Source organism: Cantharellus anzutake (assembly GCF_015039405.1).
Source record: "Cantharellus anzutake strain C23 chromosome Unknown EI90scaffold_6, whole genome shotgun sequence".
Lineage (NCBI taxonomy): Eukaryota > Fungi > Basidiomycota > Agaricomycetes > Cantharellales > Hydnaceae > Cantharellus > Cantharellus anzutake.
This window is the reverse complement of record NW_024066956.1, coordinates 763,801-791,216: the sequence shown is the minus strand read 5'-3', so window position 1 is coordinate 791,216 and position 27,416 is coordinate 763,801. Positions and strand designations below refer to the sequence as shown.

The window sequence follows — 27,416 nt, the reverse complement described above, 5'->3', positions numbered from 1 at the left end:
CACGAACTACTGCGACATAGCCAAGCCCAATTTTACACCACCTATAATCAATTGAAGGATTACTATCGAATCCTCCCGATTTTGTATCCTTTCTTCTGGTAGGGCGACATGTAGTTTTTTGTGTTTCAACTCTTTTGAGGATACCCCTGCCACAAAGCCAACCAGTCCTGTGTGGTCACTCTTTTCTCCACCTTTGTCAAGGATTTGAATCATATTGATAACATTGTGCACAACGTGTGGCAAAAATGTGTAGAGTGAAAGGACTCCCAGAGTTTCAAGCAGAAATCATATCTAGCACAATCGCCGAGAAAGGGATAGGTTTTTGGTTGTTTAATCGTCTGGAAGATCGTCAAAACCCTGAGGAATTTCCAGCTGAGAGCGCAAGTCACTGAGAGGAATACCAAACGTAGACGAGCAGTACGATAGTGCAAGATTGACGTTGTCTAAGGAGATTGGCAGCGCCCGTTAGTTCTGGCATCCAACGTCATGGTGGAAGGCTGATGGGATCTACCAGTCCAACGGTCGGCTGCTTCTCTCGCTAATGAGATGGCCCTTTGTTTTTCCTCATATTTCCCGATGCTTCCAGATTCGAAACGCCCTAGTTCCATTTTAGCCTCCGCGAGAGACTCCTGACGTTGTCGGTAGGTCTCTAACAGTTGATCCCTCTCGAACTGGGGTGTGAATAGTTAATGAAAGAGTAGTGAAGGAGCCAATACAGGACCAACTGATGGTTCCCGTTCTGCTTTAGCTTGCGCAATGGCATCTTTGAGTTCCATTTCGCGAGCTTCAAGTGTTGCGAGTTCTTCTTTCGCGGCTTCAAGTTTTGTCATCAGCTATAATGGTAGGAGGAATGTTATGGCTTAATGTAACCTGTCAGAATCGGGGTATGGACGTACCATGCTGCCTCGGGCACTGGGGAAGCTCCAGTAAACTGCACTCGGGAGTGAAACGATTATGCCCCTCTACTTCGAGGGGATTAGAGCTCAGCATCCACTGAACTCACAGTTTGCGCTCCCGATTTGTCAAATTCTACCAAGTTATCATCTACGAGCGACTGCAGGACTTCTTTGACTGTTTGCACGACTGAGTTGCATCGTCGTCATTCTGCTAAGTATCAATGGAAATATCAGATGATAATCACCGACGCCTTTCTTCGCGCCAAGCTTCTCTAGTTCTTTTACTGTGACGGGGTTAACATTTTAAGCAAAAAACCCCAGGTTTTGACCAACACTGAAAAAAGCCCTTCTGGGGGCGTGGTTAACATGGTGAAAACGCTGACAGAAAGCCAGTGCAGTTACAGTTTCTGTGAAAATTTCTATGAGCTTTGCTCGCTTCTCTTCGATACTGAGTCCACGACCGCCCGCCTGTAACAATAGCGGTAAACCAAGTTTGACAATAACTGGGGACGCGTACCATGATCGGACAGACGCGTCGAGAAATTGGGGATGAAGAGATAATTTCCGGATATGGGGAGTCATGTGCAGAATAAGCGGTTGCCTTGGATTTGATTCCGCTCTACCTGGGCCTCCAGGTGCCGCAGAGCACACGCTGTCCACCGACGATATCACTAAACGAATCCCTGAAAACGTTGTATAAATCCATTGTCTGACGCGAGCTTCTTCTTGCGACCTCTTCTTGCTACCAACTATTGCTCAGCTAGTCTAGGCAGTCCGTTCCTTAACTCTGGCTTCGCTCTTCATTTCTATTCCCTTCTTGCGGGATGCGCGCTTCGACACATCAAGGACATATCCAATCTGAAAGCAATAACCACCGCGCGCAAGTAGGTCCATATTTCTGTCTCCATCGCATCCAAGCCTTACGTCTCAAAACCTACTCAGCTTGCGAAAGCATACCAAGAATTGGGCAAAGATCTCTCGTCATCCAAATTTCGGGTCATTGGAAATTACACGTTAGGGAAGGTTATTGGTGAAGGTGCGATTAGCCCGAACACGAATTCCTGATTGATGGTTTTCGATGTCCATCCTGTGTGTTGAACAGGAACATATGGAAAGGTCCGAATTGGGACTCATCGTTTGACGGGAACACGGGTCGCTATCAAGCAGATCCCAAAAGAAGTTTCGGCCCAACTCACTCGAGAGATTCATCACCATCGACGCCTGCACCATCCCCACGTCACCAAACTGTATGAGGTGATCGCAACGGAAACATCCATCTGGCTAATTACCGAATTGTGTTCCGGAGGGGAACTTTTCGATTACCTTGTGGAGAAGGGCCGGCTAAGTGAGGATGAAACCCGCAGACTAGTTGGGCAGCTCTGCCTTGCTCTCCACTACGTGCATTCAAATGGAGCTGTTCATCGTGATTTAAAACTAGAAAACGTGTTACTTGATGACCGATGCAACGTGAAGATCGGTGATTTTGGGTTCACACGCGAATACGAGCAAGGACGTCTGCTAGAAACCTTCTGTGGCACGACTGGCTATGCCGCACCTGAGATGCTGCTTGCGGAAAGGTATTCTGGACCAGGTATAGTTTCATCGACTTCCCTCGGGTCTTGTGGGGAACTCATCGGGTTTCTGTCGTGGCAGAGGTCGACATTTGGTCGCTCGGAATTATCCTGTACACATTATTGGCTGGGTCGCTTCCATTCGATGATGACGATGAGAAGGTGATGAAGGACAAAATTATACAGGGGCAGTTTGACATACCCGATTCCCTCAGCGATAGTGGGCTTATAGTGTTCTGTATCACTTTCCTACGGTCGCTGAAATGCTTGCATAGATGCCCAGGCTCTGCTTCGAGGAATGCTCAAACGAAATCCAACTGAACGCCTCACTATTCCTGCCATCTTACGCCATCCTTGGTTCACCCGACTAGAATTTCCTCAACCCTTGCCTTCACCGCCTTTGTTCACCCTTGACCCAGAGGAGATCCTACCTCCCGACATTCATCTTGAGCCTCCTGAAAGCCTGAAGGATTCCGAACTCCCTCTGACCATTGATGGGTCCGAATCCTCATCTAACGCGTCCGACGCTCCATACTACTCCGCGAGTTCGGATGTCGCTCCTTCTGATTCAACGAATATCACGACTCCCGATCTACGTCCCTCCCTACTTTCTCTTCCCACATCTAACGCAAAAGCTCGTCCTGTCTCAGAGGCTGACACCGTCAAGATGGAACGATCATGGAGCCAATCGACGATTGGTGTCAATCGGGTCCCTGTTGAGTCATCGAAACACGACATGATTCCTTTTGCTGCTGTGCCGGAAGAGGACGATACTAATGCATCGAAATCACTCTCCCGTGCGAATTCTAGCCGAAGTCGGAACTCACTCCCTCCATCATTCTCTAGTCGGACTCCGATCCGGACCAAGCGGCGATCTGTTACTTCTAATATATCCCCGCCGTCATCTCCCGTGGAGGGACCAGGACCACTTGCGGAGCCTCCGGAAACCCCTGATTATGGAGCACTTATTAATGCCACTGCTCCTATCATGTTTTCCACGCCGCTGGAACGCAATCTCCTCAATGACCTCAGTGCGCTAGGTTTTGACACAGGACAAATTGTCCACAGTGTTCTTTCGAACGCTTGTGATGCCTCTGGTGCCATTTGGTGGCTTCTGAAAAAGAAGGCGGAGCGAAGGGAAGCCCAAGAGGCCAGGCGGGTTGCTGAAGAACGACGAAAGACATTGGAAGCATTGGACCAATCAAACAAACGTGCGACCACAGTGAACGGTGCGGCTGTCCCGGCAGTTCTCGCTGATGAAAGTTTTGAGGCTTCGGTCGAGGTGTCATTGGCGTCAGTAGAAGCCTCCACCGCCCCGTACGTCTCGGCGCAAGAACCAAGCTACCCTCCGCTACCTCCTGCACCACAGACACCGGTCGTTTCACGAGAAGGTGAACCCCAGAATGTGCCTTCCCCACCCCATATCAGCTTCGTCCCTGCTACACCAACTCATGCCTCAATAGTAACTGATCCGGAACAAACGCGTTCGGATACAGTGACACCTAACTCGAGCGTCGCGATGCTGTTGTCCGCGGAAGATCTTACGGTTAAGTCAGTCCCTGCGTCACCAAGCACACTCAAGGATAAACGTAGTGCGAAAAATCGCTCAGGGTCTGTTAGCATGTTGCAGCGGGGCCTTGGCCTGGTACGGAAGAAATCCGAAGAGAAAGTGAAAGAACGGGAGAGGGAAAAGGAGAAAGGAAGAGAGAAAGGGAGAAGGAGAAGGAGAAAGAAGAGATGGCGAACCGGCCATCAGAATCAGCGAGCTCTGGTTCACCACTTACACTCCCTACGCTTTCGCATTCCGCCAGCTTCCCATCAGGAACTACTAAGATAACTAAAAGTCCTCCAGGTTTCCTCAAGAAGCATGAAAAGGAAGCAGACGATCCATTGAGAATTCCATCCGTCCTCACTCCTGACTCACCGTGGGTTGCCACAACGACTTCGTCACCACCTCTATCGAGCAGACCCACTTTTAAGTTCGTACCCTCTATGTCTTCGTCATCTTTTCTGTCCACGCACGAAGAGCACGAGACCACGAATGTCTTCAGCGACAGCCGTAACAATCCTCAGTCTGCTGGCAAGGGCCGTGGACAGCGCACTAGTTTACTCAGCACGTTTAAGACATGGTTCCAGGAAGACAAGAGGAAGTGGAGGAACAAAATTAAGCCTGTCCTTGAGAATGACCTCACTGGAGGTCCCTACTTCAATGGCGCAGTTGCCGCTACACCTAGTTCTGCACGACCAAATTCCAGAAACACGCTCCGTAGCCGAAAGAAGATTGGGGCGAGGAGACATGACAAGCGACCATCTATCTCATCGAAACGATCAAGCAGCGTAAATTCGCGGCGCTCATCGGTAAACTCTGTGCAGCATCTGAGGGGTCCCGATTTCACTAGCATGCCACCGGTGCTGTCAGGTGAGTGTACAGAAAGCGTATCCCGCCAGCGAAGTTCGCGAAGCCGGAGATCAATCGGAAGTCGCACACCAACGAGTGAAATTGGTTCCCGGCCTTCTTCCATACGATCATTTACTGTCGGTCCCATGCCACGCCCCGGCCATCGACCGCGGACGCCCTCGCAAAGCTCAGTGGCTTCGAGTCGGGTTCGTCGAGCGGATAGATCCGAACGAATAGATTCTCCTCTGCAACAGTTTCACCGACGCGCAGGATCAGGATCATCTGCACGTGTCGTGCGGCAGCATCATCCGGTTCACAATCACTCGCATCGTCGGACTGATTCGGTTGCATCTTCAATCAAGTCAAATCCAAAGAATGACTCAGCTGGGGAGGTGGTGTCCGACTCGGAACAGGCTCCATCAGCTTCGCCCCTGAGAAGGAGTGCCTCCGGCAGTTCCAGCGCTCTTGGTGACCCGAATGTGACACCTACTCAGCGCAAGCCGCATACAACATTGTATGTTGCGCACCGACAGGGGAATGTCTTCGGTGCGCCGGCATCTCGGAACGCGGTAAGTCTTGGACGCCTGAGTTGGAAGAAGTCGTGGGGTCATGAGCCACCAGGATGGCAATCGCGAGCGGCCGCTTATATGGTGACAGAGTCGGAGACAGCGTCGGAGACAGGTCACGGCGAGGCTGTCAGGGATGTCTTTTATGGGAGGCAGTCATTGGATCCTGATGACGACTCGGATTGGGTCGATGAGGACGACGATGTTCCTACATTTGTTGGCGGGGTGGGTCAACTTCCAACACCTACAAATCCGGCCCAAGTCCTTTCTTCTCCAGCCGTCACCTCGCTCCTATCCTCTGGGTTACCCCCATCCCCTTCAATGAGATCGAAGCGTGAACTTCCTCCTGTATTCTCCACTGGCAGACCTCTACGGCCCCTCGGCACGCACAAAAACCAACGGGTTCGGCCAATTGCTTCTCCTCCACCCTTCACTACATCCTCTTCCTCATCTGAGTCCAATCCTCGCTCTCCTCCTTCAACTTCCGGTGTAACAACAAGCGATGCAACAATGCGTACATCACCCATTCCTCCTTTGCTACAACTCAGCGTAAATGCTTCCACTCCTGACCGCGAACAATCTCCCTCGCCTGAAATGTCAATGACAGGTTCAAGTTCACGATCACGGAGACAATTACCTGGTGGCCGCAATGGGCCCTTCCCCAGAGGTCCTACCATTCAAGAAGAGGACGAAGAAGAGGAAACGTAATGAATGAGTTGATGGTTTCTTTTTATCACTGGGCGTATACGCCTCAGTTTCTAGGTTTTGATTTTTCGTGTTTCTTTGCCTTGTATTTGACACTGGACGATTTTTCGCTGACTCTTTCCGCTTTCAACCTGCATTGTGCTCCTACCCCTCCGCCGGCGCAGCTAAGCGGCGTTTCGATGAACAGTAGCCCTTCACTCCCATTGCCCGCATTCAATGCTCGATGCATCTTCATACTTGAGACGATGGCATGCTAGTCATTGGCACTTGCGCCCAGTTAATTAATGCCCTCTTTCAATTTTAGTTTCTTCTGCTTAATTATCAATTAGCTTTATTTCTTATGGACATTACATAGTGTTTAAGTATGTGTTTGATAGCTGTCAATATTGCTATGGTACCACATGATTTCATCGGTGTATGTGAGATCCGGAGGCGTTTGAGTTCTTTGTATGCAATGATCAGACGGAGTTGGGTTAACTTAAGCGCGGCAGCTAGTGCTGGATGCAAGATACTCGGCATAAAGAGACTGCGCCAATCTTGGCATCTGCACTATTGTCCCTGCAATAGGTCGTTCCAAAGACTCGGAAATTGTACCGCCATATATAACTGTAGCGCCTCAATGATAGTACTGTTAATGCAGGGATTATATCAGGAATCATGATCCTGCTTTCTTCATTTTCTCACAGCCCGCAAAGTTGGCTCTAAGCCCTTCGAATGACCTGCTTCAGATTCTCTGGCCAAGCCTAACAGGAACGATGTTGGGAGTAATGGCACTCGGGTTTGGTCTTCAAGATACGCGTGGGCGCCTAAGCCTGAACCGTGTCTGTGTGACTGTTCGCCCGCTCGCCGCTCTTACAGGGCCTGAACCATGATCCGAATTCTTGCGGTCCCACCGTGGTCAATCCCTGGATCCATCCAATTTTCCCCAACGACAACAACGGATCTCCTTAACTTTGGCTATGGTCATGCGGCATAGTCCCTTATATTTTGAAGGAAGGTTTCCTCGTGAACCTATACCGATCGTGCTTCCAATATAAGGGAACTGTGTCGTTGCAACCTGTGCCCGTACACCTGGACATAGGGCATCAATCCTTGCGTCGAGAAGCGGAGTGCTCGCTGTCAATCACCCATGATGTGGTCGCTGGTCGTCGGGTCGAGTATAGCCTCCTCTTCGAAGAACAAAGAGGCGCCTCCGATTCTCAGACTTCCTACCGAACTCCTTATTAACATTGCATCCTATCTTTCTTGCCGTCACCCTAACTATGGATATCCCGTCGAGTCCGCGAACCTCGCCGCCCTCTCTTCTGTTTCGCGTCTGTTACATGCGATTGCAACGCCACTTCTGTATCAACAAATCCCGATAACTTCGGAGTCTCAGCTTGGCCTTTTATGCAGGTCTCCGCTCAAGTGCCTCGAATACGTACAGTAAGTGTAGTCAAAATATCGTAAAATGTCAAATCGAACTAGCCGCGATTCATACAGTGAACTCAATTTCTTCATGGATGTCGAATTTCTCGATGCCTGGAGGCAGTGGGCCTTCACCCATAGCACCGATCGGATACCAAGGCGTTCCATTTTTCATACATTTGCTCAACTCCTCTCATCCGTGCATCACCTTCGGTCCCTTCGCATGCGTGTCGCTGAAATTTCTGGCGTGCGCTCCGGATGGGGGAAGTTTTCTTGCACACAGAACCCCACTTCCGGCATCCCGATTGGGCGACCACTTGAAGAAGCATTTGCCCTGTATAAGCCTACAAAACTTCGAGAGCTTAAGAAACTCGAGGTGGACGGCTTCCAAGATATTTGGCCATTACTTAGCTTGGCACCTTCCCTCGAGACACTGAGGATGTGCTTGTCGGGTGGTTTTGCTCAATACGTTAATGTTGAGCTCGTTCAAGCACTTCGGTCTGTTTGTTCGACGCTTAAACATCTCACCTACACTCCGGAAACGCTGCGCGTCCATCAAAGGATGCCAGGCATCCTTCCGGTTGAGCTTTTCTTTGAGGAGTTTACAACAGAGGATCTAGTTAACGAGCTTCAACGACAAGACGATGCCCTTAGAGGGTTTCCGCTCGCGTCTCTGGAATTGGTGGCGCTCCTAGGAAAGATACTCCCTCATCTGGAGACACTAGACTTGCAGACTCGACGTTTTGGGGCTGAGGAAATCTCATTTCTTTCCAAAGTGGAGCCCATACCTCTTGATGTGAGTTGGATCACTTCCTTGGCCATATTCAGAAACACTGATCCACTAACGTTCAGGGTCTGGAAGACGCGATCACAGACATGAAAAATCTAAAATCAATCAAGCTTCCGTCCTCCCTGTATCCCATGTCGGATTTCGACATCGTTCGAGGTTTAGAGGCACCACATATCTTGCGAGTATCAGCTCTACAACATCTCATTTCTTCAGAACGACAGGCCGTCGAACAACTGGCAACCTCACGCCAGACCTCGTCAAACCCCCTGTCCATCACTTTCATACGCCCGATTATCCCACATGAACGGACCGACCATTTCGTCACTTACACAATCTTTCCACCATCACAGAACCTTGAGACTTGTTCTCCGCTTTCTCAATCCTGCACTACGACACATTCAAGTTACATTCAAACCGAATATGGTACCGCATCGATGGACCAAATCGCCCCCTGGCCTTACACACCGCCAATCTCGCTCTCTCATACTCTTCGCAAGATTTGGCTGGCACCAACAGATGTCCGACATGACCTGGCCATTTCTTTCATGAAAGACCAGGATAACGGTATCGCTAACGCTGTATGTTATGTTGGGGAGTCGTGTGTCGGACAGCTTGGGTGGGACGTGTATCAACAAGCGGAGGGCGCGAGGATGATGATGCGGCTAGCTTATGATTGCACGTATGGGGTTTATTACGTTGCTTCAAAATTGGCTGGGAATGTATAAGTGTAAAGACCTAAGTTATTCGTCATAATACTGTGCTTCGCACTATGTTGTACATGTATCTAAAATTTCCCTCAATTTGGTTATAGGGTAATGCATCTTAATGCACCTTCTTTGTGTAGAGCCATGAAGTCATAACCATTCGTCAAATACAGTATGTTGAGAGAAGTCTTGTCAAAGCATCTGGGATGGGTAAGCGGATCGATGGAGGTTTGTTAGCTGTTTGCAGCCGTGGTGTGTCGGTCCAGGACAGGTCCAGCAGGTGGCAAAGTCGATGCGGCACGCAAACCCGGGGATATTCGTCCTAGCGAAGAATCACTAAACTTGGGTCACCACTCCATGAAGATCCTCGACTTGAAATCCATTATGAGGGTGGCGACATCTAATTCACCTGTAACTTCCATCACAAGATCTCGATCGCAGTGTAATCCATCGAAAATAGGTTCATTCCCTAGCATGTCAACCCGGCGTAATACCTTTGGAACTTTGGTAGGGTTACCTGTCCACTTGGCCGCATTGATGAAGTACGCTTTTTCCAGTTCCTTCTTCACCTTGTCTGGAAAGCTTTCTAACTCTTTCCATGTGATTGGTTGTTTGAAGTAGCTGAACATACTTCGAAAGGCATCCTTAACCTACAGCGATATTTGAGAATGCTGCCGCAGAAAGAGATCCAATGCTGTTTACCGTTACGCTTTCTCGGTTGACGATTTCGATTGGTTCTGACATCTTCGGCGATATGAGTCTCAGTCGTGTGACGCGCGGGAGGGTGACAGGTTGGTTCAACACATCGTCGTCCCTCCACCGAACTTCAGGATCCACAATGGACCTAATATCTTTCTCACTGTTCGAAAGATCCACAATCAAAGGATACCCTTTGCCGTCTGAGCAACAAAGCATCGGATTGACGTGAAGGGCTGTTCGGAGGGAGTTCAGCATTTGAGGTTTGCGTTCTGTGTCGTAGAGTGTTTGAGTTTCTGCCTTTGCCTTCGTCCACTTATCCTTTGGACTATTCCACACCGTGTCTCTTGATACGGCGTCTGATGCAGGAGAGAGAATGACACGGAAAGGGTCAGCTTGGTAGTTTTGCTGCGTTGGTAATATCCATGATAAGTATGGGGGTGAAACCGGCTTGGCCGAGTATGGTGGTATTACTGTGTGAAAGGGTGGTACCACCGCGTTTGGTCTGACTGACCCAGCCCGACGACTTGGCGGCCCATTCGGAAACAAGGGAGCCGGAGTACCACGGTTCGAGAATCGGGGAGTGGGCAGTAAAATGGGTTGCGACGTTTTTCCTGGCGACTGTGGAAGCATCAAACCGCTGCCAATGCCCTCACCCCTTCCACTTTTTTCGTCGTCCCCTTCACCACCACTCTCACCCGAACTTCCCCATTCTGTTCCAAAACCATCATTATCATCATCGGTCCCGCCATTCCCTCCACCATCGCCACCACTGCCGATGCCGCCGATTCCGCTCGTAACGGGAGCCCCAGTATGGCCAGGGAATATCGATGCCGAAGGAATGGTCTTCTGTTGCTGGGGACTAGTGAACGCTTCCCCCCACTGTCTCTGCAATGCCGCTGAACCGAAGGGGGGAGCTCCCACGTCGGGGTCTTGTCGATGTGGGAAAGTGTATGTGTCGATCACTGGGGGGCTGGATGAATGATGAATGGGGATCTGGTGAGACGCGTTTTCATATGTGCTTTCGTTTTTCAACATCTTGGTTGGTGGAGGCTTGATTGAATTGGTGCTGGATCGGGAAGCAGGCCTTTTAGCCGGGCGCACGTACCCATCGTCAGGCGAGGTCTTAATAACTCGGGGGCGATGGCCACTCGGGCCTAATGGAGCTGCCTGCCGCGGCTGCTGACGAGCGTTGCGGCTCTCTAAGTGACCCTTCAATGCCGGCCGTCGGGGCAGTTGCCCTGGGTCAACATCTGACGAGAAGGGCGACGAACCAAGTCTAGATAGAGGCCCCCGGAGTGTTATAGGAACGACTTCAGGAGGCTTATCATCTGCTGTGTTAGATGTCCTCCCTTTTGCCTCCCAAGCTGTGTGGCGCAAACCTTCCCCGCGCGGATTCGGCGTAGAACGGTTAAGGGAAAAACTGTCCCCTCGGAGATGGTTGCGTTCTTGGAAAAACTTAGTTAGGGCAGTTCGGTTTGGGCCCCATTTAATATGGAACGGCAGTCCGGAACGTACTGGAAACAGGATCCTTGCTGGACGGCGGAGGAACGGTCAACACCGCAGGATTGCGGCTTTGAGCATCATTGGCACGCGTTCGAAGTGGATACCTCTCTGATGCTGAATGGATCTCGGCATTCTGGGGGTCCCCACTCCCGGTGCCTCGCTCCACGGTCTGCTGTGTCGGGTAGGTAGCATGCACAGCTCCACCCTGAGACGCGTTAGCTTTGCTGGCCCTGCCTGAGCTCTTCTGCCGTGAGGAGGATCTGGATGTAGCTGTGCGGTTCATCGCACCATTGACGTGGCAGTAGCCACCACCGTCTGGAACGGGAGACCTTCTGTTCAGCCCCATTACATGTTGTACCCAACGACTGTATGCATCATCGGTAACAATTTTCGACTCCAATCCTGACCCATTCCCAAACCTCCCATTGCCAGTCATAGGATCCGTTGGAGTGTCGGACATATTCCCAATAGAACCACCTTTGGTACCTGATATAAAGATAAATTACCAACGATAGGGATTAACGTATCGGCGACCAGCGCGTCGAGATTCAGGCTCAATATGCCCAGAGAACGAGGAGTCGAGGAGTCGAGGAGATCAGGCAAGTTTGGGTCGCTTCCTTTAATATGATCAAGGCCCCGAGTTGCAAATCGTTGGCATTAGAGCGAAGCCTCGATAGAAAGGCGAATAGGTGGCTGGGATACGAACTGTGATACCGGGACACACAACGTGTTGCCAAGGGCGAATCAGTTCGATTAACGTGACCTGGATTGAATATCAATCGGAGAGCCAAAGAGAAAGGCATCCCCCACGGAGACAAAGGAAGCACTCAGAGTTCAATGGTCTCCCTTTGACATTATTTTGTCATTGAACCCTGATCCAACAGCTAGCGTTCAGAAGCTTCTGGGTGTTCCTATAGGTATTGCCAAGATGCAAGGGAGAGCTTGAGTTCAGTTCATTGTCTTGTCTGACAAAGACTGGGGGTTCAGCAGTACACCTTATTTGCCAGGCTAGAGGACTCGAGACAGAGAGTTAACGCTTGAACATCCTTAACATGCTGATGATGCCTGCAAATATGTGCGTGACATCGTGTACAGGATAGTGTGCGCAAACGAATGGTTTAGTAGAGGCTGGCACCCTGCCTAGACCCTGGTAGAGATAAACCTCTGGTGAGTACTGTGCACAAGAACTTATTCAGCTGTCCAAGCTTGACACCGAGGGGCCACAATTCGCAAGTGTCCGGGTGGCGATGCCGTCCCTTTGGTGTGTCAGTTTCGGATTTTAGACTTGATGTAAACAACTCATGAGTCTGCAACTTGATCTTGCTCGCTAAACGGTCTCACTCAGCATACGAGACCCTTCAAATAGTACACCATGTCTGCCTATGCATTGACTGTGTCCCGCTATCTATATCTCTATGGGAGCCTCTTCTTGAGATGTTCGTCATTCCTGCTTTCTGGAGTTTGGGGCTGGTAGCTCTCTGCCTTTTCTCCGTGGATGCGCTTCCGAGTGGAATCAATCATTCTAACGGCATTTTGCTTCGACTTGACCGAAGGGCCCATCCAGTGACATCCCCCACCACGGACACATCGAAAAAAATATTCGACCAAAACTTCGTAGTAAATATCCTCTCCACACTATTTCCCGGGGTTATTCTCTGAGGCGCCCAATCATGTATTAGAAACAAGAGATCAAGGCTGTTCTCTATAAGTACCGGCAGGCAGCCAAATGGATTTCGAGCCTACGCATCTCGAATTCTAACCGATTCAATGTGATATCCGACAGCCTACCTCCTTCTCTAACGAATTCTAACGGCAGCGTGGCTCCTGTTGGAGCCACGCCTCAACTGGAGACCCAAACCCGACTCCGACTCACAGATTACATGTCTGGCACCCTGGATGTTTTGTACTTCGGCTATCTAGGATTCGGAACGCCTCCACAAACATTATCAGTCGACATCGACACCGGCAGTGCAGATATGTGGGTAAGTTGCCCAAACTTCGATCCCTCACTTGTGATTGCTTAATGCCGGATCATGTCAGGTTTCATCGGATTGTTCAGATTGCCAGACAAAGCAGTTCGATTCTATGCGAAGCACCACTTATCAAAGCACCACGCACCCGTTCAATGTATTTTATGTAAGTCCCTCAGTATCAATGTGCTCATCCGGAGACTCATGGATTTCAGGGAACTGGCTCTGTCACAGGACACATGGCTCGGGATCGTGTTGCAGCGGGGAGTCTGGAAGTGTCGCAAGATTTTGGGGTCGTCAACCAGGATAACGATGCTCTTGCGGGATCGCCTGTGAGCGGCCTCCTTGGAATGGCGTTTAGCACCATCGCAGTGTCCGAGAAACCCACATTTTTTGAGAACCTCTGGGACCAGAAGAAAATTCAGAGAGGCTACTTTTCTGTCCACTTGGAGAGAAATAAAGCGCAAGGATCTGAGGTTTGCACCCACCCTTCGAAAATTGATTCCGAGGTAATAACAGACATCTGTTAGCTTTGTCTTGGCTGTATTGACATGGGGAAGGCCCTGGGAAGTATGACTTGGGCATCACTTGCATCTAGAGTAAGTCGAATCACATATTCGATCTTGCTCTCTACTGAGATCATCAATCACCCAAAGTCGTATTGGTCCGTCAACGTCGATCGCATCAATATTGATACCCAAAACAACCGAACCGTTCATGTTAACCTCGTGGCAGTAAATATCTAAACATACGGAGTTTCCAAAGGCGCTCATTTTATCGTTGGCAGGTCGTCGACACTGGAACAACCTTAGTTTATCTCCCAAACGGTGTAGCAGAGAGTTTGTACAATCAAATACCTGGGGCAAGGCGAGCTACACAGTTTGGCGATGGCTTCTGGACATACCCTTGTGCATCTACACTCGCTATCGGTTTTGTGATTGATGGCAACAGCTACAGTATCAGCCCCTTCGACTTCAATCTTGGCCGAACGTCTACCACGTCTACAGAGTGTGTTGCCGGAATCCTCTCGATCGGCGATGGATTTCCACCTGGCCTTGCCATTCTTGGTGACGAATTTCTCAAGTCTTGTAAGTGCAAGACAGAAACAGCATTCCAAACTCCACTAAGAAATTCCTCCTATATGTAATCAAAAAGGGTATACTACGTACGATTATGAGAATGGAGGACGTATAGGTTTTGCACCGAGTATTAACAACCGACCGCCATGAAAGGCAGCATGGAGCATGAGTGATACCAGGCACCTCCGACTCTGCTTTCCCACCCCCGGCACACAATGCACGGAAACAATGGTTCGGATAGGCAGACTAATGACGACTTTGCTCAATATCTGAAATTGCTTGTCGGGAGCTGGTGGGTGGCTCCACCTCAAGCGCAGAAGGCGGTTCACCAGGATTGGACACCGTTGGCGATTGGGGCACTTCGCCGTCCCGCGGTACAAATGGGTTTTTGATTGCCTCGAGAGGCGTAGCGTCGACTTCAATCTGCGTGTTTCCTGTCATTAGTCAACCTTCAATGGACAGTATATATTGAACAAGACCTTGTCATCTGTCCCCCTCCTCGTAGGTTTGATAGTCTTCGCACTATGTTTCATCTCAAATGCCCATTTCTTGGCCCTCTGCGCGATCGATGGCCGCTTTGCGAGGCTGGAAGATGATGTACCTGTCGTACTGGCTAAGTTCCGTGTCCCATTTGCAGATGTCGTATTTGGACTACAAAATGATGCCTACCTGTGGGACGTTTGACAAGGCGGCCGAAAGTGCCCTTGTCCTTGATCACCGGCAATTCCTTGTCGAAATTCGCCGGTGGTGGATGGACTGTAAGAGTCCAGTCCTCGGGTGCAACTTCCGACATTACTTCTGAACGTGGCAGCGCGAATTATCAGTGGTGGACGCCATGTCAGAGTCAGTTGTTATTACCTCTCGAGCGGTATAAGAAGGTAAATGAGACATATGGCAGACTGTCTTGTGTACCAACAGGAGGAACTTTCTTCGGCGGGCCGAACGTGATGGGCCCGAGACTGCGTGCCAGAATGAACGACACGATACGCTGCACATAAATGCTCACCTACCCCGTAGCATGACTTTGGACAAAGAGACCGTCCATCGTCGTGTGAGTAACCAGCTTGTTTGGGTCAACCGTGTGTTTCTTATGAAACCCAGTAGCAACTGTTTTTGAGTTCCCACTGGGCTGCGAACGACTTGCGCGGAAAAAATACAGTTTGATGGTACCAACATCTTCTCTTGGCAATGGGGCATCATCTGAAGCTAAAACGGGAGTGAGCTATAAAACGATAAGTGGATTTGTGCCACACATACCCTGCAACTTCACGAATCTCAATAGCCTGCGTTTGGACCAATCATCCGTCACAGGAACAGCATCGATACTGCCCGTGTGGTTTGCTGCGGGTAACGCTCCTCGGCCTAGATGGACCTTCTCAATCTTCATCATCCCATCTATGGCGACCTATTGCGGGGTGGGCATGTTTCCGAGTGCGCTTAATCCCAGGAACACCTCGCAGCACACCTTAACTGAAAGCATGTAAGTGAGGTCGCTGATTTTCCAATTAATGCTATAATAGAGGGGCGCCGAAGCACTGGTATCAGGACGATGAGGTGGAGGAGAAGGTGGTGCATGTTGGCTTGCGGGTGCAGTTTGCGTTCTCTCAAGCATTGGAAGCGGAGTTGGCACTTCTACATAGCAAGTTGCCTTGTCGTCAGATATTTCAACACCGAACTCATCGAGTCGCGTATCGCCAATTTGAATCCAAGCAGTGATACCTCCCAAAGAAGGCATGCCAAGAGACCTTCGAGACTGCGTGTACGGCAATGTCAGATCAGGGTCGATCGATCCGAATACTAGGCGCAGAGCGTTCCAGATACGCTTGTTTGGCTGTGTTGTCCACCTAACAAAATCGCGTCGGTTCAAACATGACCTTTCAGCTCGTCGACGCAGGCAAACTCCCGATCGATCCGCCGGTGCCCTTGATTCGCACAGACGAAGATGTTTCTCGTTGGCACCGATCCAAGAGTTACCAAGAATATCTCTTGTTCATCCAGATCTTAAATGAAGCTGTCGTTGGGCAGGATCTTCCCGATTCATCCCCCAGCAGTCATGTCCGTCCCCCAATCGAATCTTCGTTGGTATGAGCAGATATCTGAGCATAGATGTCTATAATGCCTCCTTAGGCTGTATCGGCCATTATACAATTATTAGATAAAGTCGAGCAATGGGTGGAGGACATTCCCCCTCTGCCAACTCCCCAACGATTCGGCAACCTTGCCTTCAGAGATTGGGGACGTCGCTTAGAAGAGGTTTGTTAACTTCAACCTCTCCAGACGTATCTTCGTGGCGATCTAATTGATCATTTAGAGGGCCCCCCAGTTACTCTCTGACACCCTCCCCGCGGAGTTGCACTCTGCAATACCTCACTTGGTCCCCTATCTCTTGACTTCATTCGGCTCGTTCGGACGAGTAGACTATGGAAGTGGACACGAGCTGTCCTTCGTTCTCTTTCTCCTTGGCCTCACGTTGTTGGGATTCTTTCGCGTATCTAGGGTTGCTCTTGGAGCTGCAAACTCGAGTTCAGGCTCCGGGAATGATCCGACGCCAGGAGACGAGCGTGCGCTTGTCCTTCAGGTCTTTCGACGCTATTTGCTTGTTGCTTGGAAACTGCAAGATGTCTATCAGCTCGAGCCTGCCGGTAGCCACGGTGTCTGGGGATTGGACGACTATCAATTCCTACCTTTCTATTGGGGTAGCGCACAGATACGAGGTCAGTATCCAAACATTTTTTGCTGTCCTCGATAATGATCCCGTCTATTCATGCAGAGAGAAAAGATGTCTCACCGACGATCATTTTGAATCCCACACTTCCCCCAACTAATCTATACAATCTCGGCATCGATCGAATCCGCCAGCTCAAGCAAGGTCCTTTCCACGAGCACTCACCGCAGCTGTACTCCATTGCTGTAGGTGTGCAAGGTTGGCGCAAAGTGAATACCGGAATGTTCAAAATGTATGTTGCGGAAGTGCTCTCGAAGCGGGTCGTCGTGCAGCATGTTCCCCTCGGCGGTTTGTTGAGCTGGGACGAAGAAGCAGGGGATCCTATATCGGGCAATCAACCAGAAACATCGCACCCCGCGGTAGTTGATACAACAACTCGTCCAGCGCAATTCGCAGTTCCAGCAATACCTGCTTCCAAAACGCCTTCACACTAAGCTAGCATTCTTTTGGGGAGTTGGCATTGGATTACTTGTACACGCTTGATTGATCGATCAACAAATTGTCATTCCAGAGACAGAAAATCTTCCTCTTCGTCAATAAGTAGTTGGACCAATTTAAAGAAAGAAGCGGCTGGGAACCCAACTACATTCCACCAGTCTCCATCGATTTTCTTGAGCAACAATCCTCCCATACCCTTGTATCGAAAGTCAAAGTTAGAAATTATCTAGGTCATGAGTTGAACATACATGCCTGGGCCGCGAATCCCCCGGCACGATCGAGACCTTCCTCGCTGTCCACGTACGCTTGCAAGATCCGATGGCTATTCTGTTGGAAATGCACAATCGTCCGCTCGTCAATCGATCTGGGGCCACAATTTAGATGTGAATCGATTTCAAATTGTTAGGCATACTTGATAGCATAACCGGGAGCTGTTATAGTGGGATACACAACAGAAACACCGGTAACAACCTCGCATGTCCCTCCGTTCAGGTCGAGGAGCATCCTCAAATTATCCTCCTTCGACGTGGGCTTCTCATAAATATCGGGGAATGATTGGGGATACATAGATGGAACAACATCAGACGTTGGGGGAAGCCTATGTGACAGGACTACTGTGTCGGCTGAAAGAGGAGTGAGCCCGGATCTGCTGCGTTGACGATGAGATGAGGAACTGACCAGCTATAACTAGATCGGGAGAGACTTCGTCTTCCTAGAGATGTGGTCTTGTGAACGGAAATATGAAAATAGTTTAGTAGCTAACGTACGAAGAGGCGCTGGTAAACTTCTACAGCCTGCACGAATAAGAGCAGGACAGGTGTACGCGCGAACTACTTACTTTTTCGGTTGCGGTCGCGACAGGATATTCGTGCGCGTTCTCGAATGAAGTGTATGGCAAATTCTCGTCGAATTTGGATGGAACAATCTCTGGTTCAAGACCCTAATGGACGTGATTTGCGTTAGGAGGTCCATGGTGTTCGAAGAACATAGGTTCTTACGACTGACGAATATCTGGAGGATCTCTTTTCGCCGAGGGCTTGCCGACGCCAAAACTACCCGTTTTCCAGCTAGTTTGTTAAAGGCTGGGATGGCGAGTGCGTGGGACAGAACACTTTCATGTTTCGACATTGAACAGGCACAATGTGCACGGCTTGACTACACTGCCACTCTTCTGACATGCGCTTCCGAGCCAAAATCGAGCACGTTCTGAACTATTCCCGTACGCACGCGTTTTCGCTCATGTACGTGGGCGTTTGACGCGTTTCCTGCACCCAGGTATTGTGCAAACGGTCGAAAAGATCGCCAAGCAATGTGTTATGAGGTGGTCACCCGAAGAGCTCCAGATTATCTGTGAAGGTGGAGACAATGAAGGAGGCGTGCAGATCTGGTCGTAAGTATCTGATGCCCGAGAGGGGGCTTTGTGACTATATCTAAAGCTCGCCTACAGAAAGTTTAGAGTGGCGAGTGACTTGCCGCATATGATGACTGCACAAATCTGACCTGGATTGGCTGAAGGCATCCCTATTCACCGATTACAGGATTCAGTCCAACTCAGAGAATATGATACATATGCAGATATCCACCGAACCTTTCGTCCAGGCCCTCCGCTCCGCTCAGTCCTCCCCAGACGTAGTTATCAAGCTCGCGAAGAGGGATGAGTTGGCTGTGCTCAGGTTCGACTTTCAGGCTGTTGTGGGTATCTTTTGGATATAATGACTATTACGGTGTTGACCATCTTTCTTAGAGTCATCAAGGCAAAAACATACAGGTTATTCATGACGTTAGGGTTCATGTCATGCGCCAGGAGGAGATTGCGAGGCTCGAAGAACCACAGTGCCCCGAACCAGACGTAAGATTTCGCTAGATTAGCACAAAAATCAGTGACTAACCCCTCTCCAGGTACACATCATTCTCCCTCCTTTGACCAAACTTCGTACTGTGACTGAGCACATGCGGCCGTTATCAAGTCTCATGGGAGTTTCAGCTACTCGCTCTGGGCGGTTCAGTCTCAGAATACAAACAGATGAAGTTTCCGTAGAGACAGATTGGACAGGATGTGAGACGCCTAGGGCCCCTTGTATGCCATATATCAACAATCTGCCACATCAGATCTTGACTAAGACCATTTATACCTAGACTCGGAACAAGCAGAAAGGGAGGACGTGGATCCGGATGAATGGTATCGTGCAATCGTGTCGGTCAAGAGCTTTTTGCAGTTCTTGTCCAGCTATGTTGTATCAACAACCACCGTCGCTTGTATGTCATCGATTCTTGGTGACGCTGTAAAAGACTCATCGATCCTGCCATAGCCATATGCCATAACCACTGCGTGATTATGTATGTCTATATTGGCGACCACCGTGACCCTCATGGTGGAGGGGGAGTCCTCACTTTCTACATCCCTGCAAGGATACCTTGAGGTTGCAGTTTACTTGGCAATGATACTAGCGTAAATTATTCTTTATAATTATACGTATTTTCCCTGTAAGTCGTTCATGAACCTTGCCACATTGGGGCAGGTCAGGGCTGTCAGCGAGCCAATCACTGTTCAGTCGTATCAGCCGTGTTTTCTCTGCACGTGCTTCTGCTTTGAATCCGCGTGGAACACGTTCAGCATCGATAAGCAGTGTTTTATCCATGCCTCTCGTTGTTTTGAGTGACGGGGACGATTCTGTGGTGCCTGACAGTGAAGATGAATGCGACGTTGCTCCTAATTCGAAAGGACTCCCCGCCACCAGTACGTGCCTTTCATTGCCCTCTCGCTATCTCTGACTCAGTTACATCCCTTGGAAGATTTCTCAACACCCATCCTACCACAAAGATCCATGGTGACGACTATATCTCAGTTCACTAGTCCCATGGTCATAAGTGGGCCGTCAGATATATCGATCTTTACATCATCCGCTGCAGCGAACTCCAACGCCACTGCGACTAAAATCGCTGCTGCTGCTGCTGTTTCAGATATATCTCAGTTCCCCTCTTTTGAAACACCACCCTCGCTCAAACCTGATTCCATCGAGATATCCACGGTTGAGCTGAGGCCAGTCCCACGCCCACGACCGCGACCTCGGATGCGACCACCGTCACCACTGCCCAAACAGATTCCTTGCACTGAGAACGTAAGCAACATTAATGGTGCTAGCAGCCCACCTCCTGCGGGTACATCTCCAATCATCACCACCAACGAATTCATGCACAGTAGCTCCAGCAGTTCGCACCTTGTTCCGCGACCAGAAATTGTCGACGTCGTCTCCGATGAATCCGGTATGTAGTATTGGCTATCATCATACACGTCACGCCGATTCTCCTCCATTAGAACCGCAGCTCACAAAGCTAACTAAACGAGTGGAACCCAGCGAAGGCGCTAGAAACCCTCACCGTTCCTTTCCTGCATCAGAATCAAACAAGGATCCTGTCTTCAAGTCAAAAGAACGTACAATGTCAAAACGGGTAGATGAAACCTCTGAAGACCCTATCCAAGAGACTTCCAAAGGGACGCGGCTCCCAGGAGTTGTTCCACGTCCCAAGCGTCCGAGGAAAAAGTCTGCTCCGAAAGTACCGTCATCGGAGGGAGAAGGTGACGGAGAAAATGTCGTTCGCATTGGCCCGATGCAGCATTCAGACATGCAAAATGGGAGACGTCGGCGGAGGCGGACCACTGGGAATGGACTTGAACAGGATGCCGATCTCCTCGACTTGACGGTCACTGCAGCGAAAGGGCGCAGCAAGCAGAAAAGCAATGTTGGAAAACCTCAAGTGGAAGTTGTCATAGGAGCCGATGATGATGTCTATCCAGACGGGACGGATAAACCAACTCCAGCTATTCCAGCAGGTGAGTGAAATCATACTTATGTCTGCGTCTTTCCATTGAAGCAAATCTCACAGAATGTTCCCCGGGAACCCGTGTTGACACATCGAGACCGCGTAGCCCTTCACCTTCGCGGTTTTCTTCTCACTCGCCTGAACCCATCCGCACTGCAGCTAAGAAACGGAAATCGGCCCCAAAAGGTGATGATCCGTTCCTCAGTGATGATGATACATCCCGCAAACGACGCCGAAAAGGCCCACCCATGGCTCCAACTGAAAGAGCTGGCGACTTGTACAACGGTTGGTGACTTGGTACTGTCTGATGGCATGCACTGACATGCACACCAGGAACTTCAGCTAATGCGCACAATCCGAAACCCAAGAGAAGGGGAGCGAAGAAGAAGAGCAGCTCGGATGAATTTGAGAATTGGCCTGCCGATGGACCATCGGGAGCAAAGGAATCGAAAGGGAAGAAAGAGAAAATGGAGGAGCAGATCCTTGGCCCGTCTGGGTCAATAGGATCTCCGAATAGTCGTTCCACAGAAGGGGGCGTGGATGTTCAGACAGCGAGGAAAAAAGACCCGAAACAATTTGACGAATCCGCTGACAACTCATCGAGAACAAAGAAATCGAAAGGGAAGAAAGAGAATGAGGGACAGGCAGTAGGCCTGCCCGGGTCAATGGAATCTCCCAGTGATCAGACCACGGAACTCGAGGTAGGACGGAATCACAACCAGTAGTCCAATCTTCCATGCCGCGAGCTGATTGTGCTCCGACACAGGTACTCAGCATGGGTGGAGGGATAAAGAGTACGCCGCAGCCAAGGAAAATTCGGAGGCCACGCTCATCAAGCGTACTGACACCAGGCATGGAGTCATCTATCCTGGCCAAAACCAAGGGAAATCGTAAGTTTTTGTCCAATCTTGTGTTGAACAATGCGTCATCGTGATCTCAGGGACTGTGAGCGAAATTCTCCTGCTGAGAGGTCAAGCTGTGGGTGCTGGAAGTGGTGCACACCGGCTAGGCCTTTCGAATAAAGTCAGAATTGCGCCACTGCATGCCCGCATTAAGACGCCGCCACCTGTATTTAGGCCCCTAATCAAGCGTAAGGAAAAAAATGATGAGGATGATATGGATTCCGAAGAAGAGTATGAGGGATTGACAGAGGCTCAAATTGCGGAGAGGCGCGAGCAGAAAATGAAGGCAGCCTGGTATAGCCCTTGATTGTTATCCACTGTATAAATACTTATATTTATACCTAATAATGAATTTGTAGCACTTGTACCATAGATTAGGCAGGTTACCAGCCTCTATTAGAAGATGTCCACGGTGTTCACGGTGATGCTAACGCGGCAAGTTCCGCAACTCCGAAGCTAGCCACTCGCAGGCTCACTCTACACTTGTATCTTGGATCACATACGCTCTCATTTCTTTCTGGGGAATTCTCCCGTAGCCACATCTATCCTTACAATAATCTGTTCATCTTTGCTTCCCAGCCTCGGTGTGCGAATTCCGCCCGCCTCATCATCACCGTCATTAGCTGCTATCCGAACCATCTGTACACGACCCTATCTCACTCTAGCGCTCCCTCAGGCCACCCCTGATACATAATGTCTTCGGTATGCTTGGTAGCTGTGCTTATGTTTTCTCTTTTCCTCACACTGTTTGTAACATCTAGTTCGCGAGTCTCATGAAGAAAGCGGCCGCAGTGGCTGAGAAATCTTCCAAAGAAGCGGCCGTCATTCTAGCTCAGCGTGAAGAGGAAAAACGTAAAGCACGTCTTGAGCAAGAACGGCGGGAAGCCAAGGAACGGGAATTGCGTCGTCTATTAATCCTGCGTGAGGCCGAGGCTCGCAAGAAGGCCGAACAAGATGAGCAACGCAAGCGAGAAGAAACAGCACAGAAAGAGAAAGAAAAGTTGCTCAAACCTTCTTCTCCGTCCTCTGTCCTGTTGGCTCGCAAAGCCACTCTGAATGACAAATCAAGAGTACGCCGATGTGAGAGCCCCTATGTTTATGTTCTAATGTTATGCGCGTATTGTAGTCATCATCGCCCAGAACTACACACCTCACACCTTCGTCTTCGTCTCATGCGCTTACACGCGAGGAGAAGCGCGCCTTGGCAGACCCCTTGCTCCGTGAAAAAGTATTGAAGTCCCGGTCTAGCGGCAGCGGTTCGAAGAAGTATGGTGCCCGTCTCCCTGGAGGTATTTGTTGTCTGAAACAATACCACATCTTATTTTTAATTCCCGTTCCTTAGGTGCGATCAACCGCAAATCGACCGCTTCATCATCCCAGCCAGCTGGGACGTCCGCGCGAGCTCGGATCGCAGCAGATTTTCAAACTCTGACACCCCTTAATACCGTAAGGAGGGATTTACGGAGTATTGATGAAATTACTCGTGACTTGGAGAATCGCCGCTTCGGCGCGTCAGTAGAGAAAGTGGAACTCGTTGGACCAGATGCGACACATTTCACGGATTGGTTCAGCAAGTCTAAAAAGGAGCGGGAAAAGGAGGCCGCAGAGGAACGTCAGCGAGACGAAGAAGAGGAGAAGGCGGAGAAAGCTCGAAGAGCAGATCAATCACAGTCGCAACCACAACCGAAGAAACCGGTTCTACCATCTGGAAAATCATTGACCCCAAAATCCAGCACGCCACAGCCGCCACCAAAATCTGCTCATACAGCGTCGAGTCGGCTACCCACAAAATTGCAGATCACTGCAACAGCTACTCCTTCCAAGTCGCTTCCGCAGTTATCGTCCCCGAAGAGCAAGGCTTATGCAATGAACGCTGCCAATGCGGGTCGGTATGGAATGCCCGGTGGTGCACGCACCCAGGAACCGCAATCCACCAGACCAAGGACCGAAAAATCTGCATCTCCTAAACGGTCTCGTCCTGCCTCACAGTCTGATTCCGAAGACTCCGAGGTGAACCTCGATCACTCTCGGCCCTTGCATCCGGCTAAGCGGAAGAAGACTCACTGTGGGGACGATGATGGTGGTTATGTCGTTGGCTCAATAGCTGCAATGTTTGGGCGTGATTTGCGGCGGGATGCGGCTCGGGACTATGAATCTGAAGACGATCACGACGATTACGATGGCCCAAGGGATTATGCTGCTATAGAGAGAGAGGAACGAAAGAGTGCAAAACTCGCAAGGATGGAAGATGCTCAGGCGGAAGAGGAGGAAAAGCGACGAGAGGCGGAAAAGAAGAGGAGGAGGCTTCAGAAACTCAAGGAACTTCAAAGAAATAAGGATTGAGGGACATTTTCGTTGGTTGACATACGTTTCACCATGCATCTTCCCACATAATTACGCATTTTACAGCATTTATTCTGAACACACTCGCTTTTGGACATTAAGAATTACGGGCTGCATTTGTATTTGTATATACAGGCAATTAGACGACAACAGAAAGCATGTTACTACACTGTGACTTTACAACATCATGTTTTCGCGCGGATTCTGTACGTCATAGAAAAGTGCCAAAGCTTGATCGAACGAAAGCGGAAAAGCTGGGGTTTTGAGGACGATCGTCACGTATTGAAGTTGTAGTTCTCCGGACCAGAAGGAACATCAGTAGCGACATGCTGAAAGTTTTTCCCTTGAACGCCATACGGTATGCTGGTGTATGACTGCATGACCGGCCTAACGTTAGTATTGGGCTTTGAGTGTTGGTGAGTAGCAGTAGTAGTATGAATCGAGTGAAACGTCGGATGGAAGGTTTGCACATTAGGCTGATAGTACATTGATATCTGTTGTGAGCTAGCGGCGTGAGCTGGTTGACGATGGGCATTCATCATCGCCCGGACAGGAGGATCTATAATAAATGACTCAATCAGATACTCAGCTCAGAGCACGGTGGATAGTCCACACCTTTAGGAAGAGTACGAAAAGGGTTGCCGTAAGCTGAGGTACCAATCGTAGCCGTGATGATTCTGCCTTGGAATTGGCTGAAGGGGTATTGTGCTCTTAATTCCATGAATGAGGTATAATTTATGTTTCGTACTTTTCATCAAACCATTTCTTGAGCTTCTCAGCATTCCGAGGACTGCCGCACTCGAGGTATACAAGCCTGAAGAGACGTGAGAGTATGAAATAACCACTCATTCAGAACTGCGATAAAGATCACCCTTTACTCTTCCCATTGACTTTGTGCTCAGAGAACGTGATAGCAGAAAGATCAAAGTGGAATCCAAGTCTTGCGGAGACGACTCGGATATCGTCTTCCGTCGTCCACTAAGTGTTTCTGGAATAAGTCGAACTGCTGAATGGAGGGAGGACCAGGGGACCGACCCAGTGCAGATCGCTGAGCATGACAACATCACTAGGCGGAAGATGCACGTCCTTGGCCACTTTGGCCATACTCTGACGCGATATAGCAACTTCCCTGAGCAACACTACGCGTCATCAGCCAGTAATGTCCGTAATCACCTGGCCTTGGGAGGTATTGGGCGCAGCGGGAGCACCTCGAGACTGAATGGAATCAAGGGTCTGCTGAGAAGGCACAAACTCCGATGTGGGTGAGGTTAGCATTATCACGGAGTAACATAAAGCACATTCCCCACTTCACGAAATTCCATGCTTTTGCGGCGTCGAAAGTCGCTGTTTCGTATCACTCTCGTCACGTCAATTGGTGCTCTAGGGCTCGTTGACCCGATCGGTTCGGTGGTCGCCGAAACTTTGCTTGTTTATATTTGTTGCACTGCTTCCGACTGCTATCGATCTTAAAGATGAGCTCTACTAGTACAGCAAAGCTGGATACCATACCGCTCACTGAAACACCTGAGCGAGTTGCACTAATAACAGGGGCATCATCGGGTAAATCTGATATCCCATTTCAATTTGAATCGCCCATGGACTACGATCAGGCATCGGTCGCGCCACTGCAATCGCGCTTTCAGCAGCAAGGTGGACAGTCGTATTGTCTGGACGTCGTGAGGCTGAGCTGTGCGTCCCTTGCGCCTATCTTATATGTAATGAGCTCCAGTCCCCTTGTTCCATCCCTTGTATAGTCATCTAACCGCGAGCCGCTGCCCTTGGGAGACTCTTGTTGTGCCTACCGATGTATCCAAAGAGGAAGAAGTCATGCGTTTGTTCCAGAGAACGATAAAGGTTTTTGGTATGTCTTTTCGGACGTTCTACAGTTCCTACCGAAACAAGAGCGTTTCGCTCTCAGGAAGGTTAGATCTGCTATTTAACGTGGGTGTTGAACGGTTCTGCGAAATGTGGCAAAATTCGCACCCGGGCCTTACTGATAGAATGCGGGAACTGGTGGTCCTCGTCTTCCGCTGGATCAAGTCTCCGGAGATGAATTCATGGATGTCATTAACGTCAACGTCTTTGCCTCCTTCTTATGTACCAGGGAGGCTGTGAAGATCTTCAAACGACAAGGAAAGGGTGGTAGGTGGGTCATACATTGTTGCTGACAGTTTCTCGTCGTTTGACACACCGGCCAAACCGAGAATTATCAACAATGGTTCTTTGGCGGCACATGTCCCGCGGCCAAATTCGGTGTCATACACTGTGTCCAAGCACGCAATTTCCGGCCTAACCAAGAGCACTGCTTTAGGTAGGTGGCGCAATCAGAGATACATCAAGACCCTCATCCGAAGATTCGTGAGATGGAAGACAGTTTAACATAACGTGCACGCAAATCGATATAGGTGAAGGCGCCCATTTATGCACTTAATCTCTTCTAAAATGCTCGAAATAGGGAACGCCAGCACAGAAATGACTGCTGGGCACTCCAGCGGGGCGCTTCAACCCGATGGTACGACACGCTCGGAGGCTCTATGCGACGTGAACCACGTCGCAGACACCATCGTCCATATTGCTTCTCTTCCTCATGAGACGACCGTTCTAACGGTCAACGTAATGTTGGTATCTGTGCATACTAGCTTTTTCGGATATGGCTGAGTATTTCCTAGGGCTACCGGGATGCCGTTCGTTGGAAGAGGCTGATTTGGCTGGACTCATGCCATAATTTGTGCACGATCGATCTGAGTCCCCTTGGCCGACTCGGAACCGAGTGGTTGTAAACACATATAAATATCTCCAGTCCATTCAAAAAATAAAAATCCTAAATTGTATCGTTCGATTCTCTCTGTTGGACACTTCAGCCACCTCAGACAGACCCTCGGTACTATGTCCACACTA

General features: G+C 49.8%; 14 protein-coding genes across 14 annotated transcripts; 8 read left to right on the top strand and 6 right to left on the bottom strand.

Moving 5' to 3' along the window:
- Positions 1 to 330: 330 nt before the first annotated feature.
- Positions 331 to 1,478, bottom strand: EI90DRAFT_3117548 (Mnd1 family-domain-containing protein; the record flags this gene model as incomplete). The annotated part of the gene is made up of 8 exons (XM_039063004.1): positions 331 to 443; positions 512 to 671; positions 726 to 833; positions 897 to 962; positions 1,004 to 1,083; positions 1,142 to 1,180; positions 1,230 to 1,245; positions 1,299 to 1,478. The coding sequence occupies 8 exons, from the start codon at positions 1,476 to 1,478 to the stop codon at positions 331 to 333; spliced, it is 762 nt and encodes a 253-aa protein (XP_038921368.1).
- Positions 1,479 to 1,835: 357 nt separating this feature from the next.
- Positions 1,836 to 2,828, top strand: EI90DRAFT_2833345 (kinase-like domain-containing protein; the record flags this gene model as incomplete). Its single annotated transcript, XM_039053635.1, has 4 exons — positions 1,836 to 1,932; positions 1,999 to 2,487; positions 2,550 to 2,687; positions 2,743 to 2,828. Coding segments are annotated over 4 exons (810 nt in total), but the record flags the coding sequence as incomplete, so codon positions are not given.
- Positions 2,829 to 7,268: 4,440 nt separating this feature from the next.
- On the top strand, positions 7,269 to 9,058 carry EI90DRAFT_3012716 (uncharacterized protein; the record flags this gene model as incomplete). Its single annotated transcript, XM_039056588.1, has 3 exons — positions 7,269 to 7,561; positions 7,619 to 8,339; positions 8,396 to 9,058. 3 exons carry the CDS (start codon positions 7,269 to 7,271, stop codon positions 9,056 to 9,058), a joined length of 1,677 nt encoding a protein of 558 aa, XP_038921366.1.
- Positions 9,059 to 9,133: 75 nt separating this feature from the next.
- On the bottom strand, positions 9,134 to 10,957 carry EI90DRAFT_2282360 (uncharacterized protein). The gene is made up of 2 exons (XM_039052814.1): positions 9,740 to 10,957; positions 9,134 to 9,687 (listed from the first exon to the last, which is right to left on the bottom strand). Exons 1-2 carry the CDS (start codon positions 10,769 to 10,771, stop codon positions 9,385 to 9,387), a joined length of 1,335 nt encoding a protein of 444 aa, XP_038921365.1. The 5' UTR covers positions 10,772 to 10,957; the 3' UTR covers positions 9,134 to 9,384.
- A 1,538-nt stretch (positions 10,958 to 12,495) lies between these two features.
- EI90DRAFT_3037713 (aspartic peptidase domain-containing protein) lies at positions 12,496 to 14,713 on the top strand. The gene is made up of 8 exons (XM_039058806.1): positions 12,496 to 12,856; positions 12,919 to 13,221; positions 13,280 to 13,375; positions 13,425 to 13,685; positions 13,740 to 13,808; positions 13,866 to 13,943; positions 13,997 to 14,297; positions 14,365 to 14,713. The coding sequence occupies exons 1-8, from the start codon at positions 12,674 to 12,676 to the stop codon at positions 14,436 to 14,438; spliced, it is 1,365 nt and encodes a 454-aa protein (XP_038921364.1). The 5' UTR covers positions 12,496 to 12,673; the 3' UTR covers positions 14,439 to 14,713.
- A 15-nt stretch (positions 14,714 to 14,728) lies between these two features.
- EI90DRAFT_3012713 (uncharacterized protein) lies at positions 14,729 to 15,675 on the bottom strand (the record flags this gene model as incomplete). Its single annotated transcript, XM_039056587.1, has 5 exons — positions 14,729 to 14,889; positions 14,958 to 15,086; positions 15,147 to 15,247; positions 15,299 to 15,494; positions 15,546 to 15,675. The coding sequence occupies 5 exons, from the start codon at positions 15,673 to 15,675 to the stop codon at positions 14,729 to 14,731; spliced, it is 717 nt and encodes a 238-aa protein (XP_038921363.1).
- Positions 15,676 to 15,842: 167 nt separating this feature from the next.
- Positions 15,843 to 17,318, top strand: EI90DRAFT_2990388 (uncharacterized protein; the record flags this gene model as incomplete). The annotated part of the gene is made up of 4 exons (XM_039056095.1): positions 15,843 to 16,343; positions 16,416 to 16,541; positions 16,600 to 17,006; positions 17,063 to 17,318. Coding segments are annotated over exons 1-4 (975 nt in total), but the record flags the coding sequence as incomplete, so codon positions are not given.
- Positions 17,080 to 18,579, bottom strand: EI90DRAFT_3151226 (Maf/Ham1; the record flags this gene model as incomplete). The annotated part of the gene is made up of 7 exons (XM_039065711.1): positions 17,080 to 17,647; positions 17,704 to 17,815; positions 17,864 to 18,074; positions 18,130 to 18,163; positions 18,219 to 18,245; positions 18,290 to 18,391; positions 18,457 to 18,579. The coding sequence occupies 7 exons, from the start codon at positions 18,577 to 18,579 to the stop codon at positions 17,516 to 17,518; spliced, it is 741 nt and encodes a 246-aa protein (XP_038921361.1). The 3' UTR covers positions 17,080 to 17,515.
- Positions 18,462 to 19,903, top strand: EI90DRAFT_3037703 (checkpoint protein Hus1/Mec3). The gene is made up of 8 exons (XM_039058805.1): positions 18,462 to 18,670; positions 18,727 to 18,841; positions 18,899 to 18,911; positions 18,967 to 19,143; positions 19,196 to 19,300; positions 19,351 to 19,528; positions 19,588 to 19,707; positions 19,761 to 19,903. The coding sequence occupies exons 1-8, from the start codon at positions 18,628 to 18,630 to the stop codon at positions 19,868 to 19,870; spliced, it is 861 nt and encodes a 286-aa protein (XP_038921360.1). The 5' UTR covers positions 18,462 to 18,627; the 3' UTR covers positions 19,871 to 19,903.
- A 432-nt stretch (positions 19,904 to 20,335) lies between these two features.
- On the bottom strand, positions 20,336 to 20,715 carry EI90DRAFT_3037701 (uncharacterized protein). The gene has a single exon (XM_039058804.1). The coding sequence runs from the start codon at positions 20,642 to 20,644 to the stop codon at positions 20,420 to 20,422; it is 225 nt and encodes a 74-aa protein (XP_038921359.1). The 5' UTR covers positions 20,645 to 20,715; the 3' UTR covers positions 20,336 to 20,419.
- Positions 20,716 to 21,821: 1,106 nt separating this feature from the next.
- EI90DRAFT_3037698 (uncharacterized protein) lies at positions 21,822 to 22,555 on the top strand. Its single transcript, XM_039058803.1, has 3 exons — positions 21,822 to 21,974; positions 22,040 to 22,163; positions 22,214 to 22,555. The coding sequence occupies exons 1-3, from the start codon at positions 21,939 to 21,941 to the stop codon at positions 22,480 to 22,482; spliced, it is 429 nt and encodes a 142-aa protein (XP_038921358.1). The 5' UTR covers positions 21,822 to 21,938; the 3' UTR covers positions 22,483 to 22,555.
- A 56-nt stretch (positions 22,556 to 22,611) lies between these two features.
- EI90DRAFT_3037697 (uncharacterized protein) lies at positions 22,612 to 24,715 on the top strand. The gene is made up of 4 exons (XM_039058802.1): positions 22,612 to 22,877; positions 22,937 to 23,245; positions 23,302 to 23,464; positions 23,518 to 24,715. Exons 1-4 carry the CDS (start codon positions 22,869 to 22,871, stop codon positions 24,516 to 24,518), a joined length of 1,482 nt encoding a protein of 493 aa, XP_038921357.1. The 5' UTR covers positions 22,612 to 22,868; the 3' UTR covers positions 24,519 to 24,715.
- Positions 24,610 to 25,932, bottom strand: EI90DRAFT_3037695 (uncharacterized protein). The gene is made up of 5 exons (XM_039058801.1): positions 25,554 to 25,932; positions 25,390 to 25,496; positions 25,267 to 25,332; positions 25,134 to 25,210; positions 24,610 to 25,077 (listed from the first exon to the last, which is right to left on the bottom strand). The coding sequence occupies exons 1-5, from the start codon at positions 25,620 to 25,622 to the stop codon at positions 24,794 to 24,796; spliced, it is 603 nt and encodes a 200-aa protein (XP_038921356.1). The 5' UTR covers positions 25,623 to 25,932; the 3' UTR covers positions 24,610 to 24,793.
- A 174-nt stretch (positions 25,933 to 26,106) lies between these two features.
- Positions 26,107 to 27,398, top strand: EI90DRAFT_3242195 (uncharacterized protein; the record flags this gene model as incomplete). Its single annotated transcript, XM_039066536.1, has 8 exons — positions 26,107 to 26,207; positions 26,273 to 26,383; positions 26,441 to 26,459; positions 26,519 to 26,664; positions 26,723 to 26,829; positions 26,882 to 26,923; positions 26,974 to 27,136; positions 27,188 to 27,398. Coding segments are annotated over 8 exons (723 nt in total), but the record flags the coding sequence as incomplete, so codon positions are not given.
- Between the last annotated feature and the right edge of the window lie 18 nt (positions 27,399 to 27,416).